This window comes from Juglans regia, chromosome 4 (genome assembly GCF_001411555.2).
Source record: "Juglans regia cultivar Chandler chromosome 4, Walnut 2.0, whole genome shotgun sequence".
Classification (NCBI taxonomy): domain Eukaryota; kingdom Viridiplantae; phylum Streptophyta; class Magnoliopsida; order Fagales; family Juglandaceae; genus Juglans; species Juglans regia.
This window is the reverse complement of record NC_049904.1, coordinates 31,558,864-31,572,929: the sequence shown is the minus strand read 5'-3', so window position 1 is coordinate 31,572,929 and position 14,066 is coordinate 31,558,864. Positions and strand designations below refer to the sequence as shown.

The window sequence follows — 14,066 nt, the reverse complement described above, 5'->3', positions numbered from 1 at the left end:
CTTTTTATTTTCTTGTGCTGATGTGACATACATTTCCATCAACAATATTTTTCTGTATCAATTAGAAAGACTTATAAATTTCATAAAAAAAACAATAAATATAAATATAAAAAATTTTATGTTCAGTCATTTTTATATATTTATTGTGCACTCTATTAATATGATTGGTTACATTATTTTTTTAATATAAAATAATTATTTCGACTAATCACATCAATAAAATATATAATAAATATGTAAGAACGACAGTATGTAACATAATTATATATATATATAATAAAAATATTACATATTACATGTTTATTTCACTTCTTTTATATTTAGGGCAATTGTTTTTGAACAAAATTATTAATCAATGAAAAATATTACATGTGAATGGAAAAGTGAGAATAATAATGCATACAAAATAAATCAGGACGAAATATGGACCAAGTCAGAACAAAAGATGGCAATTTCGTAATGACAGCTTGCTGGGAGCCCGAAGTCGCATGACTCGTTCATCGGATGAGAACGCGCAGGATAAAATGGTGGACTACATCAGATTCAATACCAACCTGGCTCACCCCCCTCAGCTCTCTACAGCAAAATGTCAGGACACCCAAACCATCCTCCCGACTACGGCTACGGTGCGCCGCCTGGAAGCCAACCCCATGGCTCCTCCCCCTACGGGACACCCCCACCACAGGGCTACGCCACCCCCTATGGCGCTCCGCCTGGAAGCCAACCCTATGGCGCGCCGCCTGGAAGCCAACCCTATGGCTCCTCCCCCTACGGGGCACCTCCACCGCAACACCAACCACAGCCACACGGCCAGTCCCCCTACGTCCCCGTGGCCCAACCCTACGGCGCCGCCCCCCCGGCCTCGCCCTACGACCACAAGCCCCCCAAGGAACAATCTTCCTCCGCCGCCTCTGGATATCCCCCATCGGCGCCAAACTATTCCAGCCCGTTCGCATCACTGGTGCCCTCCAACTTCCCGCCCGGCACCGATCCCAACGTAGTCGCTTGCTTCGGGATTGCTGACCAAGATGGCAGCGGGATTATCGACGATAAGGAGTTGCAGAGGGCGCTGTCTTCTTACAATCAGAGCTTCAGCTTGAGGACCGTCCATCTTCTCATGTACCTCTTCACCAATTCCAACGCCAGGAAAATCGGTCAGACTTTCTCTCTCATGTATGGTAGTGTAAAGTTAGCAATCGTAAGGGATCGAGAACTCTGGTTTTACTCTCTCGGTGAAGTAAGTCCTGCTCGGTAAAGAAACAACTGAATGTTCCGAATTGCGTCAAGAAAGGGGAAATCCCGGCGTGCTGTTAAAAATTGCGCCGGTTGAGTTGGGCGTCCTCCGATTTACGGGAACGACTTCCGTTCTGGTTGACCAGAGTGCTTGGTGTTTTGACTCGTGGTACGTTCAGAGGGTTGCGTTACAGATACGAAAAGAACGCAACGAAATGACCATAATACCCTCACTTCGTTTCGATTTTTCTTAAAAAATTATGAATCTGGCCTCTGATATTTTGTCTCCTTGGAGTGGTTTATTGGGATGGGCCAATAACTGTGTGATAGCTGCCGGTGTCTTTACTGGGATGGGCCCCCAATTAAATTCGCGGTCCCAGTGGTTGATTGCATGCGTTTTGTTTTTAGCTGCTTATTTATTTTGATAAAATTTCAATAAAATTAGTTAGCGAGAAATTTTCGTAAATAAACATAGAAAAGCTTTAATAATCTTTTTTTTTTAATTTAATTTTTTTTATTCAAGTATATATTAGCTCATATGGCAGACCGTTTGCGACCCGTAGGACCAAAATGGACTCCTGTGTAGGCTCTTGAATTTCTTACTAAATATATGTTACATGTCTCATAAAATATGGCCAAGGCCAACCATGGTAGTGATGGTCAAAATTTGTACAAACTAAAAAATAGTAAAACACATCCAAGAATTGTATAGGATTACACTGAACAGGGTTACCGCCTGAAGATGAATATGCTATGATTGAAGTTATATTTTGGGAGTGGTTGGTGAAAAGCTTGTGATTTAATCAGTTTCGTGTAGAAAACTTTTTGAGGGTGCAGTGTATGGGACCGAGGTTTACTCTGCGGAGTGGATCCGAAGGGTCCTATCTTGGAGAGTTCCCGACATTAAAAAAAAAATGAAAAAAAGAAAAAAGAAAAAAGAGGAGTGGAAGTAATAAGAAAAGAATCCTTTTGTACTTTTTGGGCAAAAGCTATAATTTGCATTTTGTAGGTTATTCATGTTAGTTTGTAACGATTTCAGCATCCCGTACTTTTACCAATTATAACTGGAGATATAACCCATATAAGGCCACTTCTTTTGTTCAAGAGTTGTAGTAATTGATTTACATATATGGATATTTTGATCACTTGAAAACTGATACATACATATAAGGTCACTTTTGCATTGAAATGGCCAACTTACTCAAGCCTGGGCTTAAGCTTATTTTGAATCTAGTGGTTCTACTCCTTCCAAGGTTTATCGACTTTAATTTTTTTTCCTAAACCTGATTTTACTGTAGGACCTAAGGAGTTCACTGCAGTGTTTTACAGTCTTCAGAGTTGGAGGGTAAGTAGGAAAGTTTTAAATTATAATTGACAGACAATACATCTTTCTCTTCAAATCTATATTTGATTAATCATCTTCTACTCTATTCAATTGCTTCAGGACATTTTTGAGAGATTTGATAGGGACAGGAGTGGCAAGATTGATTCTAATGAGTTGCGAGAGGCACTTCAGAGTCTGGGATTTGCTGTCTCACCGTTGGTTTTGGATCTTCTCGTGTCTAAGTTTGATAAAACTGGAGGCAAAAGCAAGGCCATTGAATATGATAATTTCATCGAGTATGTTTTGTTTACTGTTTCAATCTTTTGTTGGTTGATTGGAGTATCTGATACTCTTTTACTTACTCATATATATATATATATGTAAGTTGCAAATTTGAATATTCTTTGTTTATTATCAACTGAATTTTCTTCCTCTTTTTTTCTGAATTTGCAATGCAGGTGCTGTCTAACAGTTAAGGTGAGCTCATTTCTTGTAATTAATATCATCACTACCATGATTGAAATGTTATCTCTACCCTTGCATTCCCAATGCATTAATTACATTGGGTCTAGCAGGGCCCCATTGTAACTGGTTTTAACTTTTAACACTAGCCGGAGAAGGCATTTTCTTTTTTCAACACCACTGACCTTTTTGAGTTGTGTTTAAGAGACCCGTTCCGTTTGGATTTAGAGGTGAGATGAAACCATCTCATCTTATCTCATTTCAACTAAAAATCTCACTACTATTTATAAACCATCTCAACTCATCTCATCTCTGAATCCAAATGGGCCTAAGTGTTGAGAATCACACCCAATTACAGAATTCTAGCTACTTTCCCTCCCAGTATGATTTCACAACCAAAGTAAAGAAGAAATCTTTTCATTTTTTTAATATTGCTGCATAACTGTCATGTTTGAATTATGCGTTTCTTAAATTTTTGAATCCGAGATTACTGGCAATCGAAGAAATTAAACTGTTTTCATAGTTTATTGAATGTGGAATTGGCAAATGGTTGACCAAGAGATGTTTCCTTTCTGGTCATGAACCCAGACATTTTACTTTTTCGACATTTGGTTTTTAAGGCTGTTAATCATGCATGTTGTAGGGACTAACTGAGAAATTCAAGGAGAAAGACAAAGCATACTCTGGTTCAGCAAGTTTCACTTATGAGGCCTTCATGCTGACTGTTCTGCCCTTCCTGATTGCATAGGATGTTAATGGTTTTCGGATTGGTTTGATGTAATGACCACGGTCTTTAGTGTGTTTCACTGCAACTGATATTTGCTTTAAATTTCCAGCTTTAGTAAAAGCTCTATATCTTTCGTTACATTGGTTAAAGTCTTGTAATAAGAGTTGTTATGACTGTAATTTGCTGACAGATTTCTCAATGCATAGCTATTTCCCATTCTGCTATTCGACAACGATCGATGCTATCAGTCTTTAGGTAAAAGTCAATGTTTATTGATCTGTTTTTGCTTCCCTTTCGGTAACTCAAGACAGTTCTGGGATACATGGGAAGACAGTAGTAATGACATTAATCACTAAAACACAAAGATCGATAGCCGATCAAAACATGAAAATTATACAACTCTTCTGCTCCAGTACATGTTGACGTCCATCGGATTACTGGCACCTAAGTAGAACCTCCATTCTCCCTTGGAGTGTAAAACTCAACTGCTATTGAATCTGATTGTTGAGTCGGCCTTGCATTTGCCTCAAAACCCTGTGAAAGGAACAAACCATCAGTCAATTTTCAGCATCAGGGAACATGCGTCATGACTGTTTATTTTTCAGAGGCGCTAGTATATTTATAAACTTACATCATGAACAGCTTCCCTTAAAGCAGCCACTTGCTCCCTTGAAACTGTCCTCACCTATACAAAAGAAGTCACATGTTGGTAAAAGTGCATGGCATTGTGAAGTGCAACATTTCAATAACCAATGGAGTATGACAAAGGACCTTCTTGACCATTGTCCATATGACACCCTCAGTGCATGGAGGAACTGTAAGAGAACCAATGTATCTGTAATACTTTCTGCTCCCAAATTTAATTAGTCCTGGGTTAACAATCCCCAAATCTTTCTCTTCTTCTCCTACTGATTTTATGTGGTGGAACAGCTGTCAAAAAGAAAGGGGGTGGGATGAGGAAACAGTTAAAAAATAATCACATATGTTATTACTTGTACATTCCAAATCATTTTGATTGCATGCATAAAGAGATCATTGGGGTGTAATACCCCAAAATTTAATAGATATTTGCATTTTTTTTCCCGAGAAAAAGAGAGATAAAAGGGAGAGGGATGGAGGTTTGCCACTGGAATGCTTCCGGCACCGTAGCTGGAGGCAGCCCATTTGGCGATATTATGTGCCTAAGAAGTTGGAACTTCTGTCAATAGCACGTACATGCACTCTTCAATGTCTTCATTATGTATGCGTCCAAGCAAATTGAAGATAAATCCGTATAGTTACCTCTGTAAGGAAGGGATCAGGGCGGCCATATTTATAAACAATTCCGACAACAGCTATCTCTCCATTGGAGCTTAAATGAACTACGTGGAGCTCCAATTCATACCTGAAAATGGAATTTGCAGAAAATATTTGTGAACAGACCTTACATTTTTGTAGGTAAAAAAAGAGTGCTGTGGGTTTGTTCATAAATTAATTAGTATGCTAGATGTACAGACGGAAAACTGTAAAAAAATAGAAGGCAAACAAATGACCTTGATCCATTGAATGTATGTTCAGAGGGTGAATGCCAATGACACTGTTGCAGCTTGTAGTTAGTCCCATTTATGTTAATTTCTCCTGCATCCCCTTTCCATACCACCTGGCGAAACATTTATTTTGAATTATAAATCAAACCAATTGATGTCAGCATATAGATGTACATGTCACCATCAGATATATATATATTAAGGTGTCATAGCTTAGACGGATCATGTATAGGAACTAGTGATGTGGTATGGGTTGATAATCAAATAATTAAACTTGTCTGGATTGGACAATCTGAGCTGGTGGCATGCCACTCATGCATTCATGGGATTGAAGTTTCAAATATTAACTGAATTGATATTGAAACATGGCTATGGGAAAGGATAACAAAGCATAGAGTCAATGGCATCTTACTGTAATGTCGTGTCCCCTGTTCCTCGCAACAGCAGGAGCTGCTTTGTAATCCCTTTTTAATTTTCCCAGAGCAGGAAAAACCTGCACCCTTCTGTCCAAAAGATCAATAGGAGACTGCATTTTCCCATGACCACAAGCTTTCCAATGTGGATCGATTTGGCTCCAATTGTTTGGCCCTTGACCAGTTCCCTCGGTGTAAGTAAATGGACTCTCATCATCTGCCCACACCCCAAAGAAAACCAAAAAAAAAGGAAAAAAATATTAAGGATAAAGGAAGTGCAAAATCAGATTTGCAAAATACACTACTCTTTCCAATGTCATGCGTTTCCTTAGAAATGAGATATAGATGAAAAGCAATGCCATTTTCATATCCTAAGCACCATTAGCAAGAATGAACAAGTCGCTAACGGATCATTTGCAAGGGTATTAGAAGTATGGTGGATTCATAATCATTACTAAAGTACTAGGTGAGACACAATGGCATAATGTGACATTACTTTTCCATGTGATCCCATGAATATGATCATCCCAAGTCAAAATTCACCAATTCTATCAAGAGAGAAAGCGTTATCAATACAAAATTCGAGCAAAGAAATACTTATAACAAAAATCTAGCAAATAAATTGAAATAAATAGGTTTGAGAGAGAGAGAGAGAGAGAGAGAAGGACAAGTGAAAGGAAAAAATTGAAATAATACGATCCGACAAAAGGACAAGTGAAAAACATCCGACACACGAAAAGTTTTGACTCTTTTCAAACCCAGGTGCTGGCATTAACCGTTACGAGGACTTTTTAATTTTTTTGGTAACCTAATACTACAATCATGCGACAAAAGGGCAGCTATAACGATAATCACTACATGAACAAATCGAACTTTTATATTGATATATTAATTTACATCTGATATGAATGGCTTAACGAGTTCGACAAGAAATTGTTTTTTTTTTTTCTGGGCGACAGCATGTGGATTTAGTAGCTGCTCCTCAGAGTTCAGCGTTAAGTTTATATAAATTAAATAAATAACAGCTGGCATTGGTTTAAAAACAGAATTAAAGGAATCTTCAACTTCAAAACGAGATCTCAGCATTCATATGAATAAACATAACTAATTTCACAAAAAGGACGTGAAGAAATAACTAAAACTTATTCAGATTAGTTTACTCCACGAGAGTTGATTAGTTTTTATTCTCATAATTTGATTTTAAGGAAGGAACGATTTCGAATGAAAAGAAAAAAAAAAATCTAAATTACAGTTACTGAAGAACAGAGAGAGAGGGAAGGGGGAGTATAAAGCTGTCTTGCACGCGTTAATGTGTTCGTTATCCATTATCAGTTACAGAATGACATTTCTCTAAAATGTGATTCGATCAAACAAAATACATATTATAAAACAAAGGTTTATGTTTTGTCCCTGATGTTATGAGTTGACGCAAACCATTGAAGGAAACCATTCCTTCAAATCTCAGAAAAATGCAAAAGAAAAAGACCAAATCCCCCCATTAGCGACCTTTAAGATAAACTAAAACAGCAATGGTATGACTTACTCAGACTTAAAACCAAAAAAAAAACCAGCAAGAGAGAGAGAGAGAGAACATACCCACTTCAGACTCAAGAGCTATGGAGATGAAGTGGTTGGATGAGAGGATGAGAGAAGCGAGAAAGAGAAAGATGGTCGTGAGGTTGGCGTGGAAGAGCATTGCTCGGCGCTTGCTCTTCTTTTTTGCTCAATGGATCTTCCGCAGGTGGTGGCGGCGGTGGTAATACTAATTATACTATCGTTGGTATTTGAAACTGCCGATGAAGCCAGCGCTGTATGCAGTGGCAGGCTTGGTTGGTGGGATGTAACTCAATCATTAAACTTTTTTCGAATTTTTATATAAAATATAATAAATAATTTAATTTTTTTAAATTTTAACATAATAATAATATTAAAATATAATATTTTAAATTTTTAAATAAAACATAAAATTTTCATCTCATCTCCTAAACTTATTGTAATATTAGAGATTTGGAATTTAATTTGCATTAATCATTATTCATTCTCATACTCTATATTTATAAATTTTTCATAAGATGTAAGAATATTTTTCATAATATATAGAGATATTTTTTATAAGTATAGAATATAGAATGATAAATAATAACTGATGAGAATAATTTTTCTAATATTATTATGTTAATCTCCATTTCATTTATTTATTTATTCTTTTACTCTTTGAAAATATCATAACATATCATGACATTCTGCATAAGTTAAAAGAAAATGAAATCAATCAACGAATATAATCATATAATTTAATTAAAAATAAAATTAATTTTATAAAAATTGACATTTTTTCTACGCATCAAATTTTATAAAATCGAATTTATATTAATTAAATTACATAATTATAGTTGATTAAATTTATTTATTTTTAATTATGCAATAATGTCATATTTTAAAAATTTTTAATCTAAATTCAAATAGTTAAAAGAGAAGAAAAATAATTAAATAGTAAAACATTAATCTCAATTTGGATACCAAAATTATCTTAACTCATCTCATTATTACAAATTTTATAAATTTTCACACAAAATACAATAAACGATTCAATTTTTTCAAATCTCAAAATAATAATAATATTAAAAAAATTATAATAATATTTTATTCAATTTTTAATTTTTATCTAAAATAATATCATCTCACTATCCAAACTCTACCTAAAAATATGCAATAGTATCATGAAGGCTGCTAGAGACATAAAGGGATCTTACATACTGATGTGACACTATTAGAATGCCACGTGTCTATTTTTCCTAGTCTCTCATTCCCCACTTTCCCTCTCTCTCCTATTTCCCCTCTTCAGCCATGCGCCTCACAAGACTCGATCTCCCAGCCACAGCATCACTGCCATAGCTCATCGCTGGCCACCACCAACTGCCATTCCCTCTCACTGGTGACCTCCCGACTCGACCTAGCCCCCAACAATGTAGCCCCTCTCCCTCTCTCCTCCCGAAATCAAACCCCTCTCCCACTACTTCTCCCTCTTACTGCTGCCAGAACCGCCGTTGCAGCCCAACTGTGTCACTACACCCAACCCCTCGTTGACGTAAGCTTCTCCCACAGCCACCGAAGCCCTTCTCTCTCTCTCTCCCTTCTCCCCGAGCGTCTCCCTCTCTCAGTAACCTCCTTATCGGCGCTCCAAGCCGGCAGTACCGCTGGGACCGCCATCCACCATGTGTGGCACACTTACTATTATGTAAAAACAAACGTCATTCGGGACTCTGGGCCGAACTTATTTTCTGCTACGCAGACATTTCTATACTCCTTTCCCACGCCCTCGTAAGGAGCGTGTTAGGCCCTTCTATAACTAGGGGTGTAACTAGTCCGGTCCGGTTTTGGACAAAATCTATGACCGAATCGGTATGTACCAGTTTTGCATTTTTCAAAAACCGATTACGTCTCGATTATCCTCCTAAACTGGTACCTCCGGTTTTTCCGTTTTCCGGTTCGGTCCGATCCGGTCCGATTTTCCTTTTTTTTTAAAGGTAAAAAACATATAATAAAGTGTTACTTCTTATAAAAATGTTTTTAATAATTTAATATATATATATATTATGTTTAAAGCATATAATCAATTAAATTTTCATTTTTAAAATTAAATTTTTATTTTATAAATTATAACAACTTTATCTTATATATAATTATATTAACAACACATGATCAAAAAAATTACAAATATTTATATTTAAGATTAACATTTTATGTTATAATTTATAAATTATAATATAAAATTATTTCATATATGATATATAATTATATATAAATATTTAATATATAATTATATATTATATATAAATATTTTGTATAATATATAAAATTAATTTATATATATATATTTTTTCTAACCGGTCCAGTTCGGTTCTGAAAACTATAAAATCGAAACTGGATCGAATCTGGCCGGTTTTCATAAAATAGAAACCAGTTCTGAACTGGACCGATTCAAAACCGGATCAATCAATCCGATTCAATCTGATTCAGACCAGTTTTTCGGTTTAAATTTATACCCCTGACTAAAACGGTTACCACAAGGAGGGGGTACTCGTGATATTTAGAAATCTCCAGGGGCACTTTTGATATTTAATTCAAAAATGGGAACCCAAACTTTTTGTTGTACACTTGTACTTGCTTGACGTTTAGGGCTAAAGCTTTGGAGCAGAATCAAGAGTGGGGAAGAGAGTGCGCAGCCATGGCGAGCTACGACCTGACCCCGCGGATTGCGCCAAACCTGGACCGGCACTTGGTCTTCCCACTCCTGGAGTTTCTGCAGGAGCGTCATCTCTACGAGGATGAGCAGATCCTGAAATCGAAGATAGAGCTCCTCAACAGGACCAACATGGTCGACTACGCCATGGACATCCACAAGAGCCTCTACCACGCCGAAGACGTTCCCCAAGGTCCTTCCTCCCCCCCGCGTTTTGTTTTTGTACTTATTTGTACCTATATATTTGCCTACTGATTTTTGGGGCTTTGATGTGTGTTTGATTGTAATTTATAGATATGGTGGAGAGAAGGGTGGAGGTTGTGGCTAGGCTCAAGGCTCTGGAGGAAGCAGCAGCGCCTCTTGTGGCGTTTTTGCAGAACCCGAGTGCCGTGCAGGAGCTCAGGGCTGACAAGCTGTACAATCTTCAAATGCTCAACGAGCGATACCAGGTTTAATTAAATTATAAACTTTGATTTTTTAAAGATATTTGTGTCGCGTTAGTGTTTATTGTATGTGTACGTGTTCTTTTAGAAATGAATCTCTAAGATTTGATTATGGGTTTCTGGAATTAATCAACCGAGTGATGTTCGTATTAGCATTGGCTTTGATGGAGTATTTGGTTATATTTGGTAGGGTATTAGTATTTTTTTTCTTTTAAAATTATTGGTCTCTTGTGCAAAATGCAATTAAATGTGTTTCGAATTCTTGTGAAAACGACCACAGATCATGTTTCACATATACGTGTGGTTCAGGTGAATATTTTTTGGTAGTTCTTGTACATCTTCTATTGTACTTAAAAAAATATGAGCGTTGTTAGCAGAAACTTTTCCAGTTGTGTAATCTGTAATCTAATCTATCGTTTTTTATCCCAATATTAATAGCACATAATTCCCCAGGAATTGTGAACTGTTCTCGATTTTATCATTTCAGTAGGAAGATCTTGTTGATCTTTTAGATGTGTTGCTGGTGCCACTTATGTTAAGTTCGGCACCTAAAATTGAGAATTTTCTCTTCTTCTTGAATTTGAACTCATAAATGATGATCCTGTTTTACCAGATAGGAACAGAACAGATAGAGGCGCTATATCAGTATGCCAAGTTTCAGTTTGAATGTGGAAACTACTCTGGAGCTGCTGACTATCTTTATCAGTATAGGGCCTTATGCACAAATAACGAAAGGAGTCTGAGTGCATTGTGGGGAAAGCTTGCAGCTGAGATTCTGATGCAAAATTGGGACATTGCTCTTGAAGAGCTCAATCGGTTGAAAGAAATTATTGACTCAAAGGTTATTTCTTTTTTTCTTTTTCATGCATCATTTGTTCCTGTTATGCACTTGGGTTTTTGTTATGTTTCAGTTTAAGTTAAGTTTAGTAATGGTGACTTCGTTGCAGAGTTTTTCTTCACCAATGAATCAGGTGCAAAGTAGAATATGGTTAATGCACTGGAGCCTCTTCATCTTTTTCAATCATGACAATGGAAGAACACAGATCATTGACTTGTTTAACCAGGATAAGTATGCCTTCTGAAATCTTCTATTTCTGTTCTATTTACTTAAGACTGTTTCTGAAAAGTCACAAGCTCTATCTACCTCAGTCTGATTTTGTTAAATACATAGCTCTCTTAATCCTCCACAATTTTTAACTCTTGAGGATTGTTTATATACTCATCTTCAATAGCAATTTAATTTATTTCAATCATAGCTTTAACTGTGTAATTGCTATTATTTACTCGTTACTTCCATTTTTTTGTAATTTGCTATTGGTAAAGCAAGATTTTGTTATTTTCTGTTGGTCTCATTTTTCTCTAGTCTTTCATCTAGTTTTGTTGGTTCTTGCTGATCAGATAACTTGACACAATGGTGAAAAAAAAAATTAGCAGCTTTGTGCGTGCGCGCGCACACACACACGCACTGCACTTTTATTTTGCCTTGTTGATGATGAAATTGTGATATTTGATATTGTAAATCCTCGTAGAACATAAGTAGTGCAAAATAAGCGTAAGAGTATGGTCATTTTGTGCTTTTAATAAAATTGAAAAAAAGAATAATAATAGCGTCTGAACAGTATGGAATTTGAGTCTTTAGACCTCTATAAGTACCTTGCTCCTTGTCTTTTAATGTGGCTTGGCACTCTCGTGTAGAGAACCAGCTGCAATTTACATGGTGGGTCAAGGATAATAATGCTTTATTGGCGTGGCAATTATGCCACATATACAATTTCCATGCTTAAAAACACTTGTTTTTCATTTGAGGCTCAGATGTTGTTCTGTCCTTTGTATATTTGGCAAGTTTTTAAGTTGTATATCTGCAAAACTTAGTTTTTATGATCAATCCCAATCTAAAAATATGAAATGTTTGTGTCAGGTATCTTAACGCAATTCAAACAAGTGCTCCCCATCTTTTACGCTACTTAGCCACTGCATTTATTGTGAACAAAAGGAGACGACCTCAATTCAAAGATTTTATAAAGGTTATTCAGCAAGAGCAGCACTCTTACAAAGATCCTATTACAGAGTTTTTAGCATGTGTGTATGTCAACTATGACTTTGACGGCGCAAAAAAGAAGATGAGGGAGTGTGAAGAAGTAAGTTTCACACACACACGCACATATATATATTTATATTTCAGTGACAAATACTCTTTTCCATACCTATGGTGGTTGGTTTCAACCCAATACTCTTTTTCTACAAAAGGTGAGAGGCACCTGATAAGATGTTTGTGAACAAAACATTTGCGAGGACAGCATTACTCTAGTAGTAATAACATCACACTTTCCTTTCATTGAATGGCATCACTTGGTTGGATGTTAGTTATAGCTTTGGTCTTAAAATATGCAAACTTATTATGGCAATGTAGGTAATATTGAATGATCCCTTCCTTGGCAAACGGGTTGAAGAAGGCAACTTTTCTACAGTACCACTGAGAGATGAGTTTCTTGAAAATGCCCGCCTATTTATCTTTGAGACCTATTGCCGTATACATCAGCGCATTGACATGGGGTATGTATCTGCTTTTTGATAGTGTATTTTGTAGCTTTATGCATGGAAATATGAGTTTCTAACATATTAAAAACTTTTTAGTTGCTTTTTGGGGAAGGATTTGAAATATATTCCATTTTTATTTCATAGCATTGCATATTCTTTCAATCTCACTTCTCTTTCTTTTATATTGGAGTTTAGAGACTTATTATTTCTTCCTTTTTTGGGATAGATTATGCTATCATATTGTATCAAAAGGAAAGTAGGTCCAAATTATTTAGAATGAGCTTTTGGCCCCCTTCCTCCCCAGAAGAGAGCACTGGAAACTATTTTTCAGTGTTAATTTTTGCTGGGTAAAGAAATTATCATTTTACAAAACATAAGGACTAGTGAAAAAACGGATCAATAAAGTGAAGGGATTAAAACTATCTTTTATACAAGATTCATTTCCTGAAAAGATTTCAAGAATGAAAATATATAAAATGAGCAATAAATTGTTTAACTGAAACACATCATTTATATATTTGATTAATGTGAAAACAGTTGGCTTACTTTATAAAGATGCTTGTGATTCTCACTTTTCTGTCATTTTGTGGGATTACTTAATTTGCCATGAAGAGAGTTTTAATTGCATTGAATTGGATATGAGTTGCGCTTTGTGGCAGAGTGCTTGCAGAGAAATTGAATTTGAATTATGAGGAGGCTGAGAGATGGATTGTGAATCTTATCCGGAGCTCAAAACTCGATGCTAAGATTGACTCTCAGTCAGGAACTGTGATCATGGAACCCAATCATCCCAACGTGTAAGTGAAGATATCTTGAATACCCTTTGTGTCCTTTTCCCTCGTCGCTATTTTCCTAACCTGCTCCCTAAAATGTTCACTTTCCAGGTACGAGCAGCTAATAGACCACACCAAGGCACTCTCAGGACGTACTTACAAGTTGGTCAGTCAGCTTCTGGAACAAACACAGGCACAGGTTGCGCGTTAAGTTTTGTGGTGAAGTTTCTAGGGAGTTATTCATTCACATTTCCATATTATTCGAAATTTTGTTTCTTTTGGGCTGAGTGAAAGATTCAAATTTGTGCAATTCCAGTGAGTAATTTCAATTCCCAGAATTAGAGACTAGAAATTATGCAATTCTGGCAAGGAATATTAGATCTA

General features: G+C 36.3%; 3 protein-coding genes across 3 annotated transcripts; 2 read left to right on the top strand and 1 right to left on the bottom strand.

Annotated features, from left to right (window-relative positions):
- The first annotated feature begins 373 nt into the window (after nucleotides 1–373).
- Nucleotides 374–3,978, top strand: LOC108982056 (calcium-binding protein CBP-like). Its single transcript, XM_018953331.2, has 5 exons — nucleotides 374–1,154; nucleotides 2,532–2,578; nucleotides 2,678–2,853; nucleotides 3,016–3,034; nucleotides 3,663–3,978. Exons 1-5 carry the CDS (start codon nucleotides 587–589, stop codon nucleotides 3,765–3,767), a joined length of 915 nt encoding a protein of 304 aa, XP_018808876.1. The 5' UTR covers nucleotides 374–586; the 3' UTR covers nucleotides 3,768–3,978.
- On the bottom strand, nucleotides 3,938–7,489 carry LOC108982057 (alpha carbonic anhydrase 4-like). The gene is made up of 7 exons (XM_018953332.2): nucleotides 7,282–7,489; nucleotides 5,685–5,902; nucleotides 5,279–5,385; nucleotides 5,028–5,130; nucleotides 4,518–4,676; nucleotides 4,378–4,431; nucleotides 3,938–4,280 (listed from the first exon to the last, which is right to left on the bottom strand). Exons 1-7 carry the CDS (start codon nucleotides 7,379–7,381, stop codon nucleotides 4,191–4,193), a joined length of 831 nt encoding a protein of 276 aa, XP_018808877.1. The 5' UTR covers nucleotides 7,382–7,489; the 3' UTR covers nucleotides 3,938–4,190.
- A 2,355-nt stretch (nucleotides 7,490–9,844) lies between these two features.
- On the top strand, nucleotides 9,845–14,062 carry LOC108982059 (eukaryotic translation initiation factor 3 subunit E-like). Its single transcript, XM_018953334.2, has 8 exons — nucleotides 9,845–10,121; nucleotides 10,223–10,377; nucleotides 10,985–11,212; nucleotides 11,319–11,440; nucleotides 12,290–12,509; nucleotides 12,782–12,924; nucleotides 13,569–13,706; nucleotides 13,794–14,062. The coding sequence occupies exons 1-8, from the start codon at nucleotides 9,914–9,916 to the stop codon at nucleotides 13,891–13,893; spliced, it is 1,314 nt and encodes a 437-aa protein (XP_018808879.1). The 5' UTR covers nucleotides 9,845–9,913; the 3' UTR covers nucleotides 13,894–14,062.
- Nucleotides 14,063–14,066: the final 4 nt, after the last annotated feature.

Bases quoted from the DNA above. Each gene is read 5' to 3' on its own strand.
- LOC108982056 (XM_018953331.2), top strand. From the start codon at position 587: ATGTCAGGACACCCAAACCATCCTCCCGACTACGGCTACGGTGCGCCG. The intron at 1,155-2,531 runs GTCAGACTTTCT...ATTTTACTGTAG, and splicing joins TTCCAACGCCAGGAAAATCG to GACCTAAGGAGTTCACTGCA. The intron at 2,579-2,677 runs GTAAGTAGGAAA...CAATTGCTTCAG, and splicing joins ACAGTCTTCAGAGTTGGAGG to GACATTTTTGAGAGATTTGA.
- LOC108982057 (XM_018953332.2), bottom strand. From the start codon at position 7,381: ATGCTCTTCCACGCCAACCTCACGACCATCTTTCTCTTTCTCGCTTCT. The intron at 5,903-7,281 runs GTATGTTCTCTC...GGGTGTGGGCAG, and splicing joins AGCTCTTGAGTCTGAAGTGG to ATGATGAGAGTCCATTTACT. The intron at 4,281-4,377 runs GTAAGTTTATAA...TTCCTTTCACAG, and splicing joins TAAGGGAAGCTGTTCATGAT to GGTTTTGAGGCAAATGCAAG.
- LOC108982059 (XM_018953334.2), top strand. From the start codon at position 9,914: ATGGCGAGCTACGACCTGACCCCGCGGATTGCGCCAAACCTGGACCGG. The intron at 11,441-12,289 runs GTATGCCTTCTG...TGTTTGTGTCAG, and splicing joins GACTTGTTTAACCAGGATAA to GTATCTTAACGCAATTCAAA. The intron at 12,925-13,568 runs GTATGTATCTGC...GCTTTGTGGCAG, and splicing joins CATCAGCGCATTGACATGGG to AGTGCTTGCAGAGAAATTGA.